This window comes from Spinacia oleracea, chromosome 4 (assembly GCF_020520425.1).
Source record: "Spinacia oleracea cultivar Varoflay chromosome 4, BTI_SOV_V1, whole genome shotgun sequence".
Taxonomy (NCBI): Eukaryota; Viridiplantae; Streptophyta; class Magnoliopsida; order Caryophyllales; family Amaranthaceae; genus Spinacia; species Spinacia oleracea.
In genome coordinates, this window is record NC_079490.1 from 147271469 (window position 1) to 147295114 (window position 23646).

Here is a 23646-nt window from a genome sequence, read left to right on the forward strand (position 1 = left end):
TTCAAACTAATCATTCATCGATTCATCAAGAAAGATAACAAACTCACAAAGTACAGAAACAAGAATTGTAAATAATCAAAATTTTCCCCAAAAATAAGAAAAATCATACCAGGAGGTAAGAGAAACTGCAAAAGTACAAAATTTTGAGTTGAGAGATACTCCATATGAAGTTTCAATTCATAAATAAATTTGGTGAGTGTATTTTTTTTTGCAAATAAATTAGGTGGTTTAATTGAGGCCTTGAGGGAAAGCATGGAATTGATTGTTAGTTGATTCATCCAGAGTATTTTATGGGAGTTGGCTAGATGAAGGAGAAGAATTAATGGGATTGTTTAGGTAATTACAAAAATTAAAGGTGGGATAAGAGGAAACAATTGGAATTGGGGAAGTTTAAACGTAAAATCACAATTCACATAGCAGAAATTTCAGGAACTGGAAATTGATCCAAAGTTTCAGACGCGGTAGGATGGAAGAGAAGCTCAACTGTTCACTTGCAAAAAGGAAAAAGGAAAAAATACAAAATACATAATGGGTTTGCTTGGAGATTTTGGGCCCTATGAATTGAGAGGCCCTGTGCTACAGGTCTGGATGCACAGCCTGTCAGCCGGGCCTGATAGTAACCCGCTAAACCAAGAAAACTTCGAATATCGGTGACACTCTTAGGTGTAGGCCACTCACTAACAGCTTTTATCTTTGCAGGGTCCACTGCAACTCCTTCCTTGGATACAAAATGTCCTAAGAATGCAACTTTCTCCAGCCAGAACTCACACTTCGGGAATTTGGCATACAACTGGTTGTCTCTCAGGGTACTCAATGAAGGAAATAATGCCCTTGGTCCAAGTATGCATTTAATGATAAGTCTAATAAATGCGGTTCAGTATTAATTGACAAGTTAATAATTCAGTGAGATCAAGTGAGCTGAATGCCTAGCTAGAGGCCGCTTCAGTTCAAGTGGAATTAATGATATTAATCCACAGCTTACTCTTGACTGAACCCGTAGGGTCACACAAATAGTACGTAAACGGATCAAGTATTTAATGGCATTAAATACTCCATCTATGAATATTCGGAATCGACGGATCTTGGTTTCAGTGGGAGCTAAGATCGTCAAAGGCAAGTAAATGAATACTCCGGAAACGATGATATTGCCGGAAACGGAAATATGGATCGTATCGGAAATATAAATCTTATCCAAGTCGTAGATGTTGCCGGAAACGGAAACATGGTACGTATCGGAAAATATTATCGGAAATGGAAATATTGCCGGAATCGGAAATATTGCCGGAAACGGAAATATTGTCAGAATTGGAAATATTATCGGAATCGGAAAATAATTCCGGAAACGGAAATATTAAATATTTGTTCGAAACGGAAATTAATTCCGGAATCGGAAATGTTAAATATTGTTCGTATCGGAAATGAATTCCGGAATCAGGAATTTAATCGGAAGCGCATCGTACGAATTAGCATCGGACGAGACTTGCTAGACAAAGGCCCAGCACGAAACTAGGCCCGCACCCAGCAAGCCAAGCGCCCAACAGACACGCCAAAGCCTCGCCAGGCCCAGCGCAAGGCCAGGCCCAGCAAGGCATGGCGCGTGCGTGAGCTATGTGGGCTGCGAGCAAATGGGTTGCGAGCTGTGCAGCTCGCGTGGGCCGCGAGGCTTGCGCGGGCTGTGCGGTGCTCGTGCTCGCGTGCGGTGCTTGTGCGCTGCTCGTGTGCGTGACGAATCCTAATGCTATCGTAATTCGTGCATTGATTAAATCCTAATCCTAAAAGATTAAATTTATTATTTAGAGATCTAATAGGATTCTAATTAATAAATTAGTATTCTAACAGGATTCGAATTCCTTTTCCATAGTCCTATAAATATATGCCTAGGGTCATAATTTTAGGCACGAGTTTTCAATAAGTATTCATACAATAAAACAGTGATTTTTGAGCAGAAAAATCAGTCACTTTCTTGCCCCATAATAGCCGAAATTTATATTACCTTAAGGGCGATTCTAGTTGGTCAATCTTAAGGCGGATCCAGACGTGTTGTGGACTATCTACGGAGGGACGACGCTTGGAGTCCTAAAGACTTGTTCTTGTTCGGTTCGGGCGCAGCTAGGGAGGGCACGCTACAAAGTTTATGCACCTAAATTATGCTAAATGATTATGTGTAAATAATATGTTTCCTGGCATTAAGGTTTTCCGCATGATTTATGTTTTGTCATATGTATCATAACCTAACACTCAACACTGACCTTAAGTGTTCCGCATGATCTTCCTCACTCTTGGAGTATACCAGAATATCATCTATGAAAACCACTACAAACTTGTCCAAGAATGCATGGAATACTCGGTTCATTAAGTCCATAAAAGTTGCAGGCGCATTGGTTAATCCAAAAGGCATAACTGTGAACTCATAATTACCGTATCTAGTCCTAAATGCAGTCTTTGGTATATCGTGCTCTGCGATTCTCAACTGATGATAACCTGACCTCAAGTCAATCTTTGAAAACATTCCCGCTCCTTTCAACTGATCTAACAGATCATCTATCCTAGGCAAAGGATACTTATTCTTGATTGTAACTTTATTGAGCTCCCTGTAGTCTATACAGAGTCTCATACTTTCGTCCTTCTTCTTACAAACAAGACTGGCGCTCCCCAAGGCGATGCATTTGGTCTAATATAACCTTTCCCTATTAATTCCTCAAGTTGACCTTTTAACTCACTCATTTCCGCCGGAGCCATCCGGTATGGGGCTTTCGAGATAGGTGCAGTTCCGGGTATTAGGTCTACGGTAAAGTCAATTGGTCGATTGGGCGGCATTCCCGGGATCTCCTCCGGAAACACGTCCAGGAACTCATTTACCACTGCAATGTCCTATAGTTTCTCTTTCATCACATGTTCTAAGTCTCTTACATTTCATAAGAAAACAGGGTTCCCTTTATGTACTAACTTCACGAGCTCCATTGCCGTGATGATCCCTACACTTCTAGGTTTCCCAAAACCGCGATATGATACAACCTTTCCTAGACTAGACTTCAAGTGGATCTTCTGCTTCTCACAGTCAATCTTGGCTTTGAACATTGCCAACCAATCCATTCCCAAAATCACATCTAAATCTCCTAATTCAAACTCAATTAGGCTAGACAAGAATATGGTCTTGGCTATGGCTAAAGGTACATTTCTATGGATCTTAGTGCACTTCACAATCTCACCGGTTGATATCACTATGGGTACTTCAATCCCTTCGGGTTCTTTCAGCTCTAACTTCTCTAAGATACCCTTTGATATAAATGAATAAGTCGCACAAGAATCAAATAATACTTTAACTAAAATGGATTTAATAGAAAAAGTACCAGCTATGACGTCAGACGAGTTTTCAGCTTCTTGCCTAGTGATCACATTCAGCTTCCCTTGGGCAACTCCCTTGTTATAGCCACCTCCATTGGCATTCCCATTGGTATTTCGGTTCCCATTTTGCTGATAGTTTCCTCCAGGCTTTCCATTACCATGGCCATTATTGCCATTGTTACCATTCTGGTAACGCTTTTGGTTCCCACCATTGTTTCCTCCATTCCGGTTCTGGTTATTCCGGTTGTTGTTCTGGCGGTTCACATGGTTGGGTTTCCCATTCTTGGCCCAACACTCAAATTCTCTATGGCCTAGTTTCTCACAGAACCTACAAACAACTTGGTTTCCATTACAGTCCCGTCCTGGGTGATTGTTATGGCAACGTCTACACTCATAGACTCTCGTTCCATTCCCTGCAGACTGATTCTTATCTCTATTGTTGTTGTGGAAATTGTTTCTGTTCCCACCATGATTTCCCCTGAACTGAAAATGATTATTTCCCTTGTTTCTCTTAAAGTTCCCCTGATTCTGTTGGCCACCACCTTGGTTTTGGTTACCAACATCCTTCATCTTTTCACCAGTTCCATTCTTCCTTTGTTGCAGACCATACAAATGGACAGCTTTCCCGTACAGGGTGTCAAGAGATGTAAAGGTCTCTCCAGCAAGCATCAGTTGCAAATTCATAGTTAATCCACTCTCAAATCTCTGAGCTCTAAGCTCCTCCGTTGCCACCACTTCAGGTGCAAATCTAGATAGCTCTATGAACTTGGAATAGTATTCAGTTACAGACATCCCTTCCATTCTCAACTCGATGAACTCTTGGGCTTTCTACTTCTTCAGATATGGTGGATAAAACTTGTTTCTCAAGGCTACTTTGAATAATTCCCATCCAAATCCAGGTGTAGCTCTTAAAGTATTCTCACACCTTTGCCACCACAAATCAGCTTCTCCCCTAAGGTAATACACATCACTATTAACCCTAAGGTTCTCTGGGCAATTCACAGCTAGGATAAGCTTATCGAACTCCCTTAGCCAGTTCTCAAGTACAGTTGGGTCTACTTCCCCTTGATACAAAGGAGGCTTACTCTGGGCCACCTTCTTAAACATCTCACCAGCTGGATCAAGTCCATGGTTATTCGGTTATTCCTATCCTGTGCTAAGTTCTGCACTACTTCAGCTAGTTGCCTAACCACTACAAGTTCTGCACTACTTCAGCGAGTGAGAGACGATGCACGGTTTTTGTAATATATATATATATATATATATATATATATATATATATATATATATATATATATATATATATATATATATATATATATATATATATATATATATATATATATTGTATGAATTATTTTCATTCTCATTCACCACTTGTATCAATCATAAAGTTTTCTCATCTACTCTTTACTTCGAAAATAATACTAGCATAATACTCGCACAATCTCCCAATCAACCTCATTACCTGATCTCTTAACACCTACCTACACCATTAATTTTATTAAGTTAAAGATGACTTGTAATACCTCGTATTTTTATAATATTTATAAATATATTTTATTATATTTATAAAGCATGTTACGATTTTTGGAATTTATTTCGCATTTAAATAATATTTAAATGTATTTTATTTAATTAGAATATTTATTATTTTAATTAATTACGAAACGAATTTAATTTTGGATTCGGGAAATTAAATGGGTCGCAAGTAATTTTTTAAGGTTCGGGTTTTAAATGAAAAGTCCAATTCGTTTTATCAAACGAGCTCAATCAAAAGAATTTAATTCAAGTCCTAAACTAGCCCAATCATTTAATTCCCTAAGCCCAATTCTATTTTCCTAAGCCTAGCCCATTGAAAATAGGGAGCCTATAAATAGGACTCCTCATCATTAAATGAGCCCCTAAAATTCATAAACCCTCTTTTGCTTTTCTTGCCCCTCACTCCAACTCCCTCTCCTCTCTCTTTGCTCGGCAGTCCCGCACGCCCAGCACCACACTCGGCCTCGAGTGTTGCGTGCCTTCGTGTCGTGTGCCCGCTCGCTGCCCTCACTCTCTCTCGCCCTCCCTTTTTCTCGCAGCCCGCCCAGCCAGCACGCATCGCTGTTGGTGCCGTGCTGCTGTGTTGTTGTTGCTTCGTGCGCAGCGCACACCCCTGCTCTCGTCTCCCTTGCTTCGTGCACAGTGCACACCTGTAACAGCCCTCCCTTGTCGAGCTGCTTGCAAGTTACAATTAACACCTACTAAACCAACTTTGAGTTTTCAAACAGCTTCAAAGATTTAATTACGACCTAGCCTATCTCAAAGACACTAATTAAAACTCTTAAACTTAATTAATTATTAAAAATTTCAGCAGCACTTCCCCTAAATATGGACAACCTAAAACATTGCTTAGGATATTACGTCATAACCTTTTTCACCTGCTTCAATTACATCATTCCAACATATAAAATATCCCAAAACATTACCAAGGCGTCACTGCAACAACCCACACTTAATAAGCTAATTCTCAGCACACTTAGTTTTAAACCAAGGAAACTTAACTTAACTACGACTCCAATACAGATGTGTAACCATAAATTATATACCAAAGCTTTAAGAAGAAATTATATAGCGCATTAACAAACTCTAGGAACTAAATTCCATTTGGCGAATCCATACTCCAACCTTGGACACATAAGGCCATTGGAGAACTCTACGAACCTTGAACCTGAACTGAGACCTAACTCTTGCTACCTGCAAAACATTTTAACTCTGCCCCCACCAGGACAGGTTCAAAGAACAAAATCAGCGGAAATCTGAGTACACACATCCAACCTAAAATGCATTTGATAGGTGGCTCAAAATAGTTTAGGAATTAGTTATCAAAAATCCAAATTCTTTTTAATCAAATAAATTTCCGCCAATGTATCTCGAGCTAAAACTCGAACGGCTAGCTTTATTATAATATAGATAAAAATTAATAAATGAATAAATAAATAAAATTCAAATTTATTCACCAATTAAATAAAGATCTTAATCTCAAGTTAGGTTTAAGAATAATTCTAATAACATTTAGAAATAAAAAAAATATAAACTATTAAAACAAACAATTTTTTTTTTAAAGAAAAACTAACTCAAGGTAAAACTTGAGGATCAATTCGAAAACTTGCTTAAATATACTAATGAAAATCTCAAAATTCATTTACTAGTTTTTAAAATAAAGTTTCAAGATCTTAATCTCAAAGTTTCAAGATCTCAATCTCAAAATTCAATGACACGTTTAAGACGGAAATTACTCTTAATATCATATTAAGAATTTCTTAAAATCAGGGCTGTTACACTATACCACCCTTAAAATAAGTTTTGTCCTCAAAACTTCATCATGTAATACCTTAGGACATTTGAATAATAATTTTAAAATCGAGTCTTGAGATCATAGTGTTGAATACAAAACGAGGTAACTCAATCTATACTTTAGGAAATTTCGTAATAAAATAAATCAATACTCAAAATCTTAGGAATAACACTGGATTGGATAACTTAACTTCTAGAGGTAGTTGGGAGTTCAACCATGGTTTTGAATCTGAGCAACAACGAGTCAAGCTTCACGCTTCAATATTGCTTAATTGAATTGACGTGTAAGAGGGCTGGATAGATTAACAAGGAAACAACATACATAGTTGGTTAAGAGAGAGTGATTGGAATATATAATTCTATTGGAGGAATGAATTTGATAAACAATATTCTCGAGTCATTTTGAAAAGGATCTAAGAATTTTCATGAAATTATGAGGAATATTTAGTTAAAACATTTTTAACCCTTGACTATTTCTTTATATTTCTATTAAAACAATCTTCATTTTAGAAATTCAAAAACGAAAACCTTAAGACCATTTAAAATGATAAGTTCACACTTCAAGGAACACCAAAAACATATACGACTCATATTTTGATTATTCTTCATTATCACTCAACCCTTCATCACCAAGACCTTAATTCCTAAGGTCGAACTATCAATTCTCCACTCTAATTCGAATAAAGATAATTCAAACAGCCCACTAACAACTCAAACATTCAACACTAGTCCTTGATAACCCATTATTCAATATAATCTCCCAATCCTCCAATTTGATGACACAAACTCCAAGAGAATCATTCCAAAGACAATTCAAACATTCCTAGATACTTACTCACCCCAATATGCAATTCCGAATACCTATGCCAAGATATGAGGATCATAGCAAACTCAAAATAAACCTTGGCTCTGATACCACCTGTAACAGCCCGCCCTTGCCGAGCTGCTTGCAAGTTACAATTAACACCTACTAAACAAACTTTGAGTTTTCAAACAGCTTCAAAGATTTAATTACGACCTAGCCTATCTCAAAGACACTAATTAAAACTCTTAAACTTAATTAATTATTAAAAATTTCGGCAGCACTTCCCCTAAATATGGACCACCTAAAACATTGCTTAGGATATTATGTCATAACCTTTTTCACCTGCTTCAATTACATCATTCCAACATATAAAATATCCCAAAACATTACCAAGGCGTCACTGCAACAACCCACACTTAATAAGCTAATTCTCAGCACACTTAGTTTTAAACCAAGGAAACTTAACTTAACTACGACTCCAATACAGATGTGTAATCCATAAATTATATACCAAAGCTTTAAGAAGAAATTATATAGCGCATTAACAAACTCTAGGAACTAAATTACATTTGGCGAATCCATACTCCAACCTTGGACACATAAGGCCATTGGAGAACTCTACGAACCTTGAACCTGAACTGAGACTTAAGTCTTGCTACCTGCAAAACATTTTAACTCTGCCCCCACCAGGACATGTTCAAAGAACAAAATCAGCGGAAATCTGAGTACACACATCCAACCTAAAATGCATTTGATAGGTGGCTCAAAATAGTTTAGAAATTAGTTATCAAAAATCCAAATTCTTTTTAATCAAATAAATTTCCGCCAATGTATCTCGAGCTAAAACTCGAACGGCTAGCTTTATTATAATATAGATATAAATTAATAAATGAATAAATAAATAAAATTCAAATTTATTCACCAATTAAATAAAGATCTTAATCTCAAGTTAGGTTTAAGAATAATTCTAATAACATTTAGAAATAAACAAAATATAAACTATTAAAACAAACAATTTTTTTTTAAAGAAAACTTAACTCAAGGTAAAACTTCAGGATCAATTCGAAAACTTTCTTAAATATACTAATGAAAATCTCAAAATTCATTTACTAGTTTAAAAAAAAAGTTTCAAGATCTTAATCTCAAAGTTTCAAGATCTCAATCTCAAAATTCAATGGCACGTTTAAGACGGAAATTACTCTTAATATCATATTAAGAATTTCTTAAAATCAGGGCTGTTACAACACCCCTGCTCTCGTCTCTCACTCGCACGCTGCCCTGTCGCTACCCCTTGCTCGTCCCCCTTTGCTGTGCGCGCACACACACGAGCGTGTGTGTGTGTTTTCCTGTTTGTTCGTTATTCAATTCTTTCGCCAATCACAATTAATTTGTGGTTGTTCCGTGCTATAGGCCGGATTGGTATAATTCTCTTCTTCCTTGCCTATTCTATTTCAATTCCGTATTTTAAATTATAATATTATTATTGTTTTGAATGATTAAAATGCCGGGAATCGGTTGTGAACACCGTGCTTTGAGGATTTACGTGTTGTGATTCATTAGGCTTGTTTTAATTATTAAAGTATGAATTTTCGGATTTATTTATTTAATAAAGAATTGATTTTTATGATGATAAATTGATTTTATTGGGATTTTCAAGTTAGGGTTTTAACCTAGACCTAACGAGTCAATTGATTAGCATAATTAGGTGATGATTTTAATTATGATAATCAATTATATTTTCAGATTTGAATAAAGGCTTAAAGTGTTGATTTTTATTGATTTTAAAGACGGAAAAAGTATGTTTTCGTACTAGGGATTGGTTTTACAAATTGAGACGATTATATTATTGAAAAACGATTGAATTCTAAAGTTTAAATGAGGTTTTAGATTTTATAAATTTGCTGGAAATTTAATGAACATGGAAATAATTTAAGTTTCATTAGTTTGTTAATAGGAGGTGATTTCTAAGTGAGTGCTCGTATTGCAAAGTGGCCCATACGCTTAGGTATTCAAGGTACGTACAAGTCTAGGACGACCACACCATTTGTCAAAGACATTACATGATTGTTGATGATGTGAATTATATTATGTTGATTCATATTTGCTTGGTGAACGATCATGTGGATTAATATTATTGGAATTATTGAATTGTTGATTGAACAAGCATGTTGGGATTATTATGAGTATGAATTTCATTGTCAATAATGTTGTTCAATATTTATGCATGTATGGTTTGTTTCACATGCAAGGGATGGATTATTTATTTGTATGCTATTGTACGGGATGTCTAGCATACTTTGAGCCAATTATTCGTACTTCGTTGTACTATTTATTTTACCACATGTGAAGGGTTAGCTCACGTAAGCCACCGCACATGTAGGGTTCAGTTGGGAATATTTTGTTTGAAATGAATTAGGATTTGTCGTGCAAGGGCACAACCCTCATGTTAATGGGCATGATATGGAATCTCACTTTTGTGAGAAGGAACCTGGTAGTAACTTTACAAGTGTCTTGCTTTGTTGATCACGAGTCCTAAAGCATTAAAATAAGATTGTTTTGGTTGTTGTTTATTAATTGTATGTGTGTACGTTATTGAGTCTTGAGTTCACCTTTAATAAAATATTAATAAACGTAAAGTGCAACCAGAACAAGCTTCAAAACTCTTGGAACGTATATACCTTGAGTATGAACAATGGGGGGAGTCTTGCCGGAAAGCTCGTACTCCTACTAATGATACAAGACGTTGTTTCATTTATATTATGCGCAGGAATTTCGTCGGTATGGCCCGACACTCGGTATGGCCCGATTTTATTATTTATTATTTGGTGTATGGTTGGCTCCCATCACATTTCCTTTTTATGGAACATTCTTTTGGCCCGTTCGAAGCTTATTCTAATTAAATTGTGAGTCAAGAGTCGAGTCAAGAGTCGAGTCTTGTATTCATGATTGATTGTAATTATTATATGGATTTTGCATGTTGATTAGTACTTAGTGAGTGATGCATGTTTTTAGTTTTATTTCACTCTATTCGTGTAAGTACTAAACTTTTGCTGACTACGTGCTTTGTGTTTCTTTGGTCATGGCCTTTGCCCTAATGACCCTATGATGATCTATCATTTGCACTTGCATTGATGGGGAGTAGAATAATATAGCAGGTTGGTAGATCGGAATCATGTGGCTTGGGATGATCGAGAGAGTTGCATGTTTTCGTATTTTGAATTATTTAATTATACTTTAATTATGTTTGAAATTGTTGAACTTTTTATACTGGTTTTTGGGCCGTCATGGTTCCAAATTGTAGGAGGCCTCGATATTTATTAATTATGTTTTTAAAAGTTAGTTGAATTAAATTCCACTGCGTAATTCTGGTAATAGCCTTAACCGTTATCACGGTGGCGGTAATACTTTAGTAATTCCTTTATTTTAAGTTGGAAAATGGTTTTATAAAAGCAATGAATTATTAGGGTGTTACATGACTTTTAGGAGAGGTGGCGCTTGCACACCCGTATTCGCCTACAGTTCTCATACCCATTCCCTCCATCCAAGATATGAACGATACCCACCCTCTCAATCCCGGTGTTGAGAGGTACTAAATAAAATTGATCCCCTCTTCATCACCCCCTCACGTGTATCTACACCCGCCTCAAACCCACACATAGACTCAACTTTGGTAAGGGAGTTTTGAATTTTACAACTCTATTTTAGAGTCTTTGACAATTTGTTTGTCTAATATTGAATAAATAAACAAAATATTATAATATTTGTGCGAAGCACCGTTATAATCTAAATATAAATTTATATGAAATATGGTAGATGATTATCATAAAAATAGAGTTTATAGATATTCTCCAAATTAAAATTAATAATGAGTAAATTTTTTATTACTTATTCGGTGTCTTATTAAAATAATTAAATAAATAAGGGTCTCATCCACCCTTGAGTTATATAGTAACACCTACCTAATACTCGTGCAGTCGCCCCATTAACCTCATTACCTGATTACTTAACAGGTACCTAAGCCATGTACTTTATTCAGTTAGAGATGACTTTGAGGCGGGGAGAAACATGCACACCCTTACCCACCTACAATTCTCATCCCCATCCCCATCCCCAGCAGCCTCCATCCACAATAGGGATGATACTTACCCCTCCCAGTCCTTGTCTCGAGAGGTACAAAATAAAATTCATCACCTCTTCGTGACCCCCTTGTATTCACACCTGCCTCAAACGCACCCCTAGACTCAACTTTTTGTAAGAGAGTTTTGAATTTTAAAAATCACTATTCTAGACTCTTTGACAATTTATTTGTCATATTAGAGTGATTGAGTAAATAAAAAAAAACATGATAATATGTAAGTTAGTAATAATTTTTTTTATATATATATAGTAACAATCAATTAGATGTAAGATTAGCGACGCTGGTGGGCCGGTCCAATCTAATTAAATTCATATTCACCCCGTCACCCGCGAAAAATACATTTTTTAAATCCATAACCTACAAAACTTTTCTCTAACCCTACAAAACCCGCCCCACTGACAATCTGACATCCATATAATCCACTTTTTTTTCCAACTAACTTTTATATTTTGACATTAGTTTATTACGAATGTTAAAATTGATTGTATTACCTATAATATTGATAAAAAAATATTTAAAAATGACGTAAATAATTAGGATTAGTGAGTATTCTCAAATACAATCAATTCAAATTCGTCCCATCACTAAAGTGGGTACATATTATCCTAATTGTACCCGTCCACCAACAACAAACTATTTGCTAGTCAACATTAGTCAATCATCTACGTTTATTTTTGTTGTCAGCTCAATCTAAAATTCAAATTCGTTTCATCATCAAATGTGATGCACCATTTACATATATAAATTTAATTTTGCACGGAATTTTAAAGTGATATTGCAATTAGGTTAAATTGTTTTTTACCACCTAAAAAAATTGATAAATTATTTTTTACCACCTAAAAAAATAAAAGTTGTCTTTTACCACCTAAAAATAAAATAAAAAATGTTATTGGCTTTCTATCAAAACAAATTTTATATAAGCTAAAAAATGATAATTATCAGTAACTAATTTTAATTTGGATAATATATATAAGCTTTATTTTTGGTGATAATTTTCTAACATAATTCATACAAATTTATATATATATATATATATATATATATATATATATATATATATATATATATATATATATATATATATATATATATATATATATATATATATATATATATATATATATATATATATATATATATATATATATATATATATATATATATATATATATATATATATATATATATATATATATATATATATATATATATTATAAAAACCGTGCATCGCACGGGTGCTATACTAGTTTTATATTAAAAGAGAGGCCAATCAATTAGTGACATTTGTCATCACCACGTTGATTTCCTCTCTTTTAATTTGTATTAGAATGGAATGAGTGTCACCGGGGACATGTATGTAAATAAATATTACGTTGTTGGTTGTTCTCATTATTATTGCCTAAAAATCTATCTCTTTATATTAAAACAAACACCAGAAATGACACATGTCAATTTATGGGGCAAAATTTTCGCGCCAAAAACCATTTTCCTAAAAAATATATTTGTTTTATTTTATTTTATTTTTATCCTCTACCCTATTTTATAAACTATTTATGTATGGAAAAATATTAGTTTATATATTATGACAGTAATAGATACCACATACTCGATATGTTGGTCAATTTAACGTATTACACATATTTTGCTTATAATTTTGCTAAATATTTTTGGTAATATTTTAGTTAAATCGGTACATTAATAATAGCAAATATATTCACTCGATATGTTGGTCAATTTAACGTATTACACATGTATAATATGCATATCATATGAATAAATTTAAATGAGTATGTAAAAATTTTATAATTATGAAGTAGTTTGGGGATATTCAGTTAAATATTTTATAAAAAAAATGATCATAATCCGTGCATGCACGGGATATAATCTAGTATAGAATAATAGGGTTGTAAATAGATTATTAGCTTCTCTATTAATACGTTTATTAATTATTCTCACGCTTTAAAAACTTTGTAAAATTAATATTCAGCCTTTTATGTTTCCACTGTTATAGCCTAAAAAATAGGATAGTACTCCCTCCATTCCTAAATGATCTTCCTATTTGGTGTTTGGGGTGGAAAATAAGAAAATGGAATCTTGTAATGATTGGGTGTAAGAGAAAATGATAAATAAATGAAGAAAAGTAATAAAGAAATGAAGGAGAGAGAAGATATTTTTATTAAAGTAATAAAAAATCATAAAAGTGGGGTTGGGTGGGTGAATGGGAAAATATGAATGAATTAAATAAGGGATGATGGGAAAACTTATGGTAAAAAGTTATGTCAAAAATAGAAACAAGAAGATCAAATATGAACGACATTTATAGAAACAGGAAGATAAAAAAGGAATGGAGGGAGTAGGATTTAGGGTTTGTTCTTATGCGCTGCACAAGTATTATTTTATGGAAATAGTTGCGTATATTTTTCCCTTTTTTTTTGGAAATTGAACATAAATGCAAGTGATATTACGGGACTTTGGAAATTATGGATTTTAATCTCTTTTTTTTGATAATGGTCCTTTGAATATTGGTTGCTTTAGTTACTTTTATGGGCTGAATTTTTTTTTTGGAAATTGATCATAACTTACGGGATTTTATTGGGCTTTGATATATTGGTACTCCGTAGTTTTTTTTTTAAAAAAAAACTTAATCTATATATTAAAAGAGAGGTCAATCAATGAGTGACATTTGTCATCATCACATTGATTTCCTCTCTTTTAATATATTACTAGATTAGGTCCCGTGCACGCACGGATATTTGAAAATTATTATTTGACTATCTTTTTTATAAAAATTTTAATTGAATTATTTATCCCTTAAATCTATTTCGTAATTTATAATCTCGAATGTACTCATTTTTTCATATTTTAACTTACTACGTATTATATATTTCATATATTTAATATATTGATCTGACTAAAATATATGATATATTTAATATGATAATTTGCCAAAATATTAAGTAAGAATATTTTCTATTATTGATATGACAGTTTGACTAAATTATTACCAAAATTTTAATAATGACATATTCCATAATCCTATATTTTTTTCCATATATAAACATTTATACAAAAGGAGAGAAAATAAAAAAAGAATAAAAAAGTAAATATGTCTTTTTAGGAAAGAGTTTTTGGTGGGAAAATTTTTCACCAGGAAGTGACATGTGTCATTCTTGGTGTCTCTTTTAGTATATAGTAAAGTAATAACTATAGATGGAGCGGATGCGGATGTAAGTCCCTCCATCCCCATCCCCACCTAAAATTTTCATCCCCATCCCCGCCCCATCACCTATAGCGGGTACAAAATTTATTCCCATCCCCGCCCCAACGGGTGTAAGCTAAAATCCATCCCCGCCCCGCCACCCAACTGGGTATCCATCCCCGTCTTATCCCCGCTTCATACCCGCCTAATTTTTCTTATTTAGCAAACATTTGCCATATGTACGGAGTAATCAAAGTTAACTATAGAAGAAAAAAAACCTTATGACTAAAGTAACCTATATAATCGGAAAAAATACTCGTCATAAAAAAATCCAAACAAAAAACATAAAAATCTCACATAAATTTATATTATCGTCAAAAGATGCAAATAAATCCAAACTCACACCATCACCCATGGCAGGTATGAAGCGGGGCGAGTGGGGATGGGGCGGGGCGGGCGGGGATGGGGCGGGTTCAACACAAAATCCGCACCCGCCCCACCCATGGCGGGTACGATTTTTATACCCATCTCCGCCCCATCACCCGCCAAACCTACTCCCATCCTCGCCTACTTGGGGCAGATGCCGGGCGGGTCTCCCGCGAAACCCGCCCCACTGACATCCCTACTCCCTCTCCTTCCTTCTCTCTTTCTCCAGCCTTCATCCCCTTCCTCTCCTGTTTTTGCTTCCAATGAGCACCTACAGCTCTTTTCCGTCAGGAGCAGTCTCAAAATAATTGAGATATACTGATGGCAGTCTTCTTTCGTGGTTTTGTTGATAGATTGTCATTTCCTTTTTCAGAAGAATTCAATACACAGAAAATTCAAAAGGAAAACAACGGGGTCTAGAAATTGGAAAACCTAAGAAGTAATCTCCGACCCATTTTACAAATCTTACACCCACTCAAATTTTTTTGGGTTTTTCAGCAATTCCCCATCAGATTTTCAGTTTTTTTTTTTTTTTTAAAGGTGAGAGATTCGTAATTTCTTTGTTACGAATCAATGTTTGCACAATTGGTTGGTGGTTTTTTTTAATTAAATTTTTTAACTGTAATTGATTGAATTCATTTTGTTTTCTGGGTTTTGTTGGGGTTTGGTGTGTGATTTGGGGAATTCTGGTTAAAATTAGTTCGATCCGAGATGATGCAGATATACTGGTTTTAGTTTGATTTTATGGGAATATCGAAAGGGGGAATATTCATGGTTTAGGTTTTTGATAAAAAATTTGTCAGAGGTTTAGATAATTAGATCATCATTAATATTTCTTTCACTGCTGTCGGTTGATGTTTGATGAAAGAAATGATTTTTGGGTAAGATCGAACAGTTTGCCATATGATTCTTTTTAGAATAGTATTGTTCTTGTATCTTATCTTACTATCTTAAGGTTGTTGATGTAATTTAAGGTTTCTCTGGTCTGGATGATGTTTTACTTCCTACTTGGTCATGAAAATTGTGTGTTTTGGATTATTCTAATTTGATGATATCTATCATCAATCAATTAATTGGGTGGGCCCTATGGCAGAAGTTTGAATGTTCTTTCCTTTATAATTTGAGTGATCATTTTGTGATTATGCATCTATTGCTTGTAGTGATCGTTCTTGTGATGTGTTTGCTTTTATAGTCTCTTTTGTGCAACAAAATGAATAAGATTGGCCTTGGGTTTTGATAGATTTTGCAGGCGAATTGGTTGATGTTGATAGTAACATTGAATAGAAGACTCTTTGTGGTATGTTCTCCTTGATATGTTGCATAAGAGGTTGTTAGATTATAGATTCAATGGAAATTAGGTGTATTTCATCCATAGAGCTGCTAGATCTACTAGGGTAATTACGTTTGAATGTGTTTCTAACTTACAAAAGGAACACCCTAAGGAAACAAAGCTATGTTTGTTCATAGTGTATAAATATTGCGAGACCGTTGTTTCGATCTCATTGATAATCTCAACTTACCTATCTGCAGTTATGAAACCTGATCGTGCAAAGCTTAAGATCAAAGTGTTATTGAATAAAAAATGGTGAGTCTAACTACTAATAATTTATCATTGGTGGTGACAGTGATTTCTATTTTTATGCTTAATGGGCTTACAAAATCTCATTTAATATTTCAGCTCTTGGAGCCTTGGAGGAGGAAGAATGATTTTTTTTTTGAAGAATGATTTCAAGGGTATTGTGGCTCCTAACACGTTCAAGGTTGGGCTCGAGGAAGATGGTTTGAGATTGCTGCTGGTTAAACGTAGGTTGTTGTGTTTTTTTAGTACTCGGACTGGTACTGGGAGGGATTTCCTAAGGTAATTGTTTATATTTTTACATTTGATTTTTTGGTAAATTGATTGAATTTTGCTGAGGTTTTGATTTGTTCATTGTATTCATTTATATAATTCTTGAAATTGTGGATGTTACCGGTAGTTGGAAATTAACTTAATTGAAAGTGAGCTCCTGGTGATTTGGTTGACTGGTAGAAAATTGGTGTTCGTGGTTGAGCTGATTTGTCGAGATTTTGTTTCTTGAATGAATTTTGTGTATTTGAAAAGCCGGGTTGTGTAGTAGATACATGCTTGATTAGTTGAAACCTTTGCTGCAGTTTGACGTACTAATTGTCACATAATTCAGCCTGATGTATATTGATCGTCACATAAACCTTTGCCATAGGGCCCACCCAATACATCGCAGATGAGGGCATTAAGGAATCACACGCTCATCCGACTATTACTATTTGAAGACTTCCTCTAAAAAGTGTTAGATCATATTCAGTTTGTAGTATACTGGCATTACCTGGTTATGGGAATTCCCTGGATACGATTCTATCCCCCCCTTTTAAGTGTATCGGGGAGCTTGCTATGAGCTGAAAATATCAAAACATAGTCTCTGCTTGACAGAATGGCAGTACACAGACCCCCCCACAGTAGAGGCATATCAAGGTTGAACGTTTTAGCTCATGTAGGTACAAAATTGCATTGTCGATTCATGTTTTGTGCATAATTCTGTTAAAGTCTCCAGATTATGTTGGTAGGTGCATGTTGTCTTCCTGCTTATGTAAGATGTTAAGTTAGAGGTAGTCCTTACTCTTGTTATATCTGCAAGAGATTGCTTTTTGCTGGAAATTATGCAAGATGACTAGATGAGCTATATGTTTCTCCACTGCCCTATTTACTTTTTCGTAGCAAAATCAAGGAGAAATACTGATGTTTTTCTTATTTCCTGAAAATTTGTCTTTAATTGGAAAATCTGCTATTTGTCATAGTCTGTTGAAGAGTTATAACGTAGGATGTTTAGAAGCCTTCCCACTGAGCCAGTAGTGCATTCTCGACATTCTCGATTGAAGTGTTATCCTAATTAGCAATCGTATTTTGCGATTTAGCCCTTGTGTCATTGCTTTTACACATTTTGATCGTGTTTTTGATAGTTTCAGTTTACTTTCTAAATTTAATCTGACTTAAATTCTTTAGTTTCAACTTTGGCGGCTTGAGTGGTTTTGTGACCCTGCAAAGCATGCTTTGATGTGCACATTACCAGTGTGTCGAACTAAGAATACAAAGTTATGGCTAATTCAATTACAATTCATGTGTTGTATTATAATTGTCAGTTTATTCAATTTCTTCTTCAAGTTGTCAAACCAACATGACTTTATTGATGTTCTGCGACAATTTTTTATTGATCTGGCTGGAAGTGAGGGTGCATCTCAGGCAATGTCAGCTGGGACACAACTAAAGGAAGGTTGCCACATAAACTGGAGTTTGCTGACACTAGGGAATGCTATCAGCTAAGGTTTCTTCCTTAATTTCAGTTTTATATCTTCTTCTTCTTGGAATACTTCCGGCATATTTCTACTGAGATGTACTATTTTTTAGATGCTTTTTTTAATCATGACTTTTGTGTATTCCCTGGTAGTATGGTCTTTTTCTTGTCACAATAAAGAAAAAAAAAGTGTAAAAATAGGCATTCTCTATTTTCTGTATAACTTGTTATCTTGTGTTGATGATCATATACTGCAAATGTGTTGATGATATTCATTGTTAAATTGTCATTAATTTACTTCACAAACTCCAACTGCACTTAGTTAAAACAGATTTTGGTTGATTGAAAAATGGGAGGTTACAGCCGGGTAGCCTATTTTTGATGTATGCTAACCATCGGATACTTTAGTTCCTCATTTTCAGATAAAATTGCCTGGAAATGTTTGGTTGTGGCATTTAATTAAGACACCGACCTTTAACCTTATTTTCCTCATGACATTCTACATCGTCATTATTGGAAATAGATCACAGAACACTAAATGCATGTCTTATCTTTGTTTCTTCAGTTTATATAGCCACTTTGTTTCAATGATAGCCAATTTGCAGCCTCATATTTCTCTTATCGTACAACGTTATTATTTTAGAGGGGTAAAAGTTTTGCAGGAATGGGTAAGTGTGGGATCAACTGCAAGAGCAACATATTTCCCTAATGTCCTCAAGGGTAAAGTGCTCAACCGAGGTGATCTTGATCTAAATTCTGTTCAAAAGCGCTAGAGATTCATTGAAGGAGGCAATGCTCGGTCAAAAGATTTTTCAGGAGGCAGGTATCAAAAGATGCAATTTCCATCAAACATCCAGGGAGAAATCGATCCAGTAAAGTTATTTTCCCCAACATCGAACGCCTCCACTCTTGCAAAACCAGGCCATACCTGCCCAGTAAAGTTATTAGCACTAAGATCAACATACTCCAACATTGTGCAGCCATCAAAACACCCATCAACAGACCGTGTAAAGTTATTTGAAGAGATGTTCATAACCCTGAAGTTGCTGCACATTGCAGGGAAACTAGGCCGAATTTCGCCTTCGATTTTGTTCAATGATAAATCCAACACCTCCAAGCTACTCAACCCAGTTAAATTATGCTCCCCCTTAAGTGTATTATGTGACAAGTTAAGGTACTTAAGGCTTCTACACCACTCAAATCACTAGGAGTCATACGTAAGGTATTTCCGGACAAGTCAACAGAACTGAGGTCTGACAATCCTGAAAAATTCCCTGATATCTCCCCATTTAGGTTGCTCCTCGAAAGATCGATTCCGGTAACTCGATGAGTACTCGAATCACAGGAAATACCATATCAACTACAATAGTCTGAACTGAGCTGATTCCACTTAGCTTGTCGTTTCGTATATCATTTTCCCTTATTAGTCCGTGTTTAGGGGTAATCCAGTTACCATATAGGATTTTTTTTTCCCTGGGTAATTGGCTATAGAACTTGCTTGGGAATACGAAGAAGTATGACATTGTTCTATATTCAGGCTATGGTGTCGCTGCAATTAAAAAGTGTTAGAGTCTTAAGGACAATATCGAGCTTTCTTTCTTTAGTTCTCTAATTGTTGTTTTTATTGGGTTTGCTGCTTTAATGGTGCTAATTCTTTTAATTCAATTTTAAGTGGATTTTTAGTAACTTGAATGTTTTGGGTTGAAAGATTTTGTGCCATGTGCAATTTATTTTGTTACTTAATTTTGAGTGGAATTTAAGCAATAAGTATATCCAGCTTATGAGTATGTTGGTTTGTTGTCTGATTTATATATAAATCAAGGTACGTGTTTAATGTTTGTTTGTTGGCTGGCGTATATATCAATGTGTTTAATGTTTGTGTTTTGTTGAAGGCTTTTGCAGATCTGTTTCATTTATCAACACTATTCCAGAGACTCCAGCTGAAATCCAAAAAAGGGTTACTATTGTGGAAAACTTTGACAATTCTGATTTACAAAGACCACACAGTGTGCTAGAATTTTCACTAGAGACTCCAGTTGAAATTCAACAAGCAGGAACATTGGTTGAAAAGTCAGAGAGATCTGGATTACAAAGTTCTCACAGTGTTCTGGAGTCTTCACCAGAGACACCTGATGATGTCCAAAAAATGGGACCACTTTTTGAAGATTCAATGAAATTAGATGCTTGAAGACCCCAATGCGTGCTAAAATCTCCACCTTATCCGACACCCATATAAATAAGTGCTGACGTGCAAAGACCAGGAAAGTTTAACACAACTCAAGGAAATGGTCTAATACGTTCCCAGTATTTCCTTACAGTCCCTATAGAGAATCGTTGTAAGCTAGATGAGTTGACAAAGAGAATTTTGTTCTCGATGAATCAGATGTATCAGATCATGATGGAGAATACACAAAGCAAGGAGACATTTCTAAATTACAGTTTGAAGTGCCTATGATTATAGCCAGGAATTTGAAAAAAATGGGAATACTCTAAAGAAGTTTCACAGGATGGAGAAACTCCATGTAGTTTCCGTTGCCACGGGTATGGTGTATAGCATGGCTTTAACTGATGATAGGGCGCTATTTTACTGGGTTTCATCTGATCCTGATCTCAAATGCCAGCAGGTCGGTATTCCAAATACATGAAGCTTTTTCTTGACTACATTGTTATAGCATAATATTTAGTGTTATTAATCCCCCATTTCCTTTTTGTTTTCGCCTACGCAGTTATGTTATCTTAATGGAAAGAAAATTGTCAGCATTTCTGCCGGCAAGTACTGGCATGGGGCAGTAACATCGACTGGATTACACATTTACACCTGGGATGGGAAGAAAGGTAAGGATAAGACACCAGCAGTTACTAGGCTTCATGGTGTGAAAAGAGAAACTAAAGTTTCCGTGGGTGAAACACATTTACTGATTGTTGGTTCCACTTATCATCATGTCAGTGCTGTACTGTAAACAATGTCTTAGGGGAGTTAGATGAGGGATTTATGTACAATGACATGGAGTCTGACAGAGATAGTTCTGGTTCTGAAAAGGAGAATGTCGATGACAAGTTAGGTGCTGAGTTTAAAAGGCCTTTGCGAGAAAGTGGCCACGCAGAGTTTGGTAGAACCACGAAATGGTCTGCAAATGTTGGAAATTGCACATACTTTGGGAGAAGATGATCTTCGGAAGTATTGCGAGGTATACTTTTGGTGTTAAATTGTTGTCAAATACTTATTAAGTTATTATGGGTCTCATCCTTCTTTGTTGTTGACATATAGCTGACAAGGAGTTGGTTGATTTCATTGATTGTTTATGACACTCTGGTTATATAATTTATATGAGAATAGAATTTAGCCATTTAGGTAGAAAGTGTTGGCATGCTTTCTATGACTTGTATGGATTTAAACAAAATTCTATATGCTTTGCGAAGGGTGTAAGCATTTTATCTCGAGGAAAAAGGGAAACATGTGCTGGTAATGCATAAGTTTTTCCATTTTGTTTACATTTAGTACACCTGCTGAACTGTTAGTTTTTATAGAGGCTTGTCGGTGCAGGTGTTTTAATTTTCTTTCATGGTACTTGGATTTGTTTTCCGCTCATCTTCTTCAAGGAACTCATTGTCCTCTTTTATACCCCTTAATATATTTTCTATTTATCACTTTCCTTTCAAAAAGAAAAGAAAACTGTCTTGTTACATTAGAGCTTGAGATGTCATGTTGCTGGTGGTAACTCGGACTATATCATGCACCCTGTAGACCAGTCAGAATCATGCTACATCTTCTGGTGAGTAGAATTGCTACTTCTGGTGACCAGTCAGAAAATTGTCTTGTTACATTAGAGCTTGAGATGCATGTTCACTTTAGCATTTATTTAGCTGGGGAACCGGGTGCGTACTTCTTAGAGCTATATTCTAGACATAACTCTTTATTAAATGAAAGTCAGAATTGCTTGAGTAATTTCCTTTAAGTATCAGTCAGATATCTTATTTGAGAGTGTATGAATCCATATATTGTTGTTGTTTACTTGTACTCCCTAATATTTAGACTTTTGATCTCAACCAAATGCACATCAGATCAGAGGAGAAAGAGTTAACCGAAGGAATCTATGATAGAAGCTTATTTTTGAAACTGAATTAGGAACAAACCCTTTGAGGGGGGTTGTGGACCTCGATGCCTCAAAGTTGACTGAGGGGAAGGTAATCTTCCCGATTCATTCTTATTAATGTTTTCTCTTTGCTGGTAAAGAATAGCTTTCGCATAAAGATGGCAAAAATGAAGCAGTAAAGCAGAAAACCAGGATCCCTGGATTCCTGATAATGTAGAGGAGCCTAGATTGATTGACTGAACTTCCAGGATTTTGTAGTTGAACTTCCTGTTTTCTTTAGATGTTTTTTATATTAAAAAAAACATTCAATGCAGGAACTTCCTAGATGTCAAACACCCTGTTATCAAGAAAAAGAGGCATTATCTTTAGGTGAACGACTGGGTGAATGCTGTTGTTGTCAATGCAGTACATCTATGTTATTAAGCAGCCGTTATCTGAATTCTTTTGTACATAATAAGGAGTTGTAATTCTTTTGTACCTATTTCCTATAGACTAGTTGTATTATTGATATAACAGAACATGAATTTGTAATCTAGAATTACAAACACCCACAATTTTGTATGACATTTCCCTACCTACATGATTGAATATATAGTTCAGCACAACCTGAAAACACTAACAAACACGTACCATAACATAACATAACACAAGACAAGACAACACAAGACAAAAAAAAGTTGAACACGGTCTGAATTTGGTATGAGCAAGCGAACAAGCTATACATGGTGATGGTACTTATTGTACTTGGTGCCCTTGACAGCATTGAGCACATTTTTGCCGTACATATGACTGTGCAAAAAGGGGTAATTAGCCTCAATACGATCCACAAGTCTGACGTACGTAGACATAAGACATCTTAGATCCGCACAGATACATTTCCTAATTACAGAAGTAGAAAATGAATTAGTTAGTTTTCTTAAAACCGCAACTGCAACCGCAACCTAGTATTTTATACACGTACAGTATATGGTGTATACAATACTAGAATTTGAGTCGAC

At 35.2% G+C, this 23646-nt stretch overlaps 1 protein-coding gene across 14 annotated transcripts; it reads left to right on the forward strand.

The window, feature by feature from the left end:
* The first annotated feature begins 15358 nt into the window (after window positions 1-15358).
* On the forward strand, window positions 15359-23202 carry LOC110805326 (uncharacterized). Of its 14 annotated transcripts, none has more exons than XR_008919476.1 (8): window positions 15376-15789; window positions 16490-16546; window positions 16780-16834; window positions 16928-17107; window positions 18487-19728; window positions 20447-21178; window positions 21281-21389; window positions 21502-22055. XR_008919476.1 is itself a non-coding variant. In XM_056827412.1 (4 exons), the coding sequence occupies exons 2-4, from the start codon at window positions 16782-16784 to the stop codon at window positions 18581-18583; spliced, it is 414 nt and encodes a 137-aa protein (XP_056683390.1). In that variant the 5' UTR covers window positions 15359-15789; window positions 16780-16781; the 3' UTR covers window positions 18584-20240. The 14 variants fall into 14 exon arrangements, 1 of the variants encoding a protein (XP_056683390.1); XR_008919475.1 differs by lacking the exon at window positions 16490-16546 and adding exons at window positions 22617-22739; window positions 22963-23179 and having other exon boundaries at window positions 15379-15789; window positions 18503-19728; window positions 21281-21742; XR_008919474.1 differs by lacking the exon at window positions 16490-16546 and adding exons at window positions 22617-22739; window positions 22963-23179 and having other exon boundaries at window positions 15387-15789; window positions 18503-18584; window positions 21281-21742.
* Window positions 23203-23646: the final 444 nt, after the last annotated feature.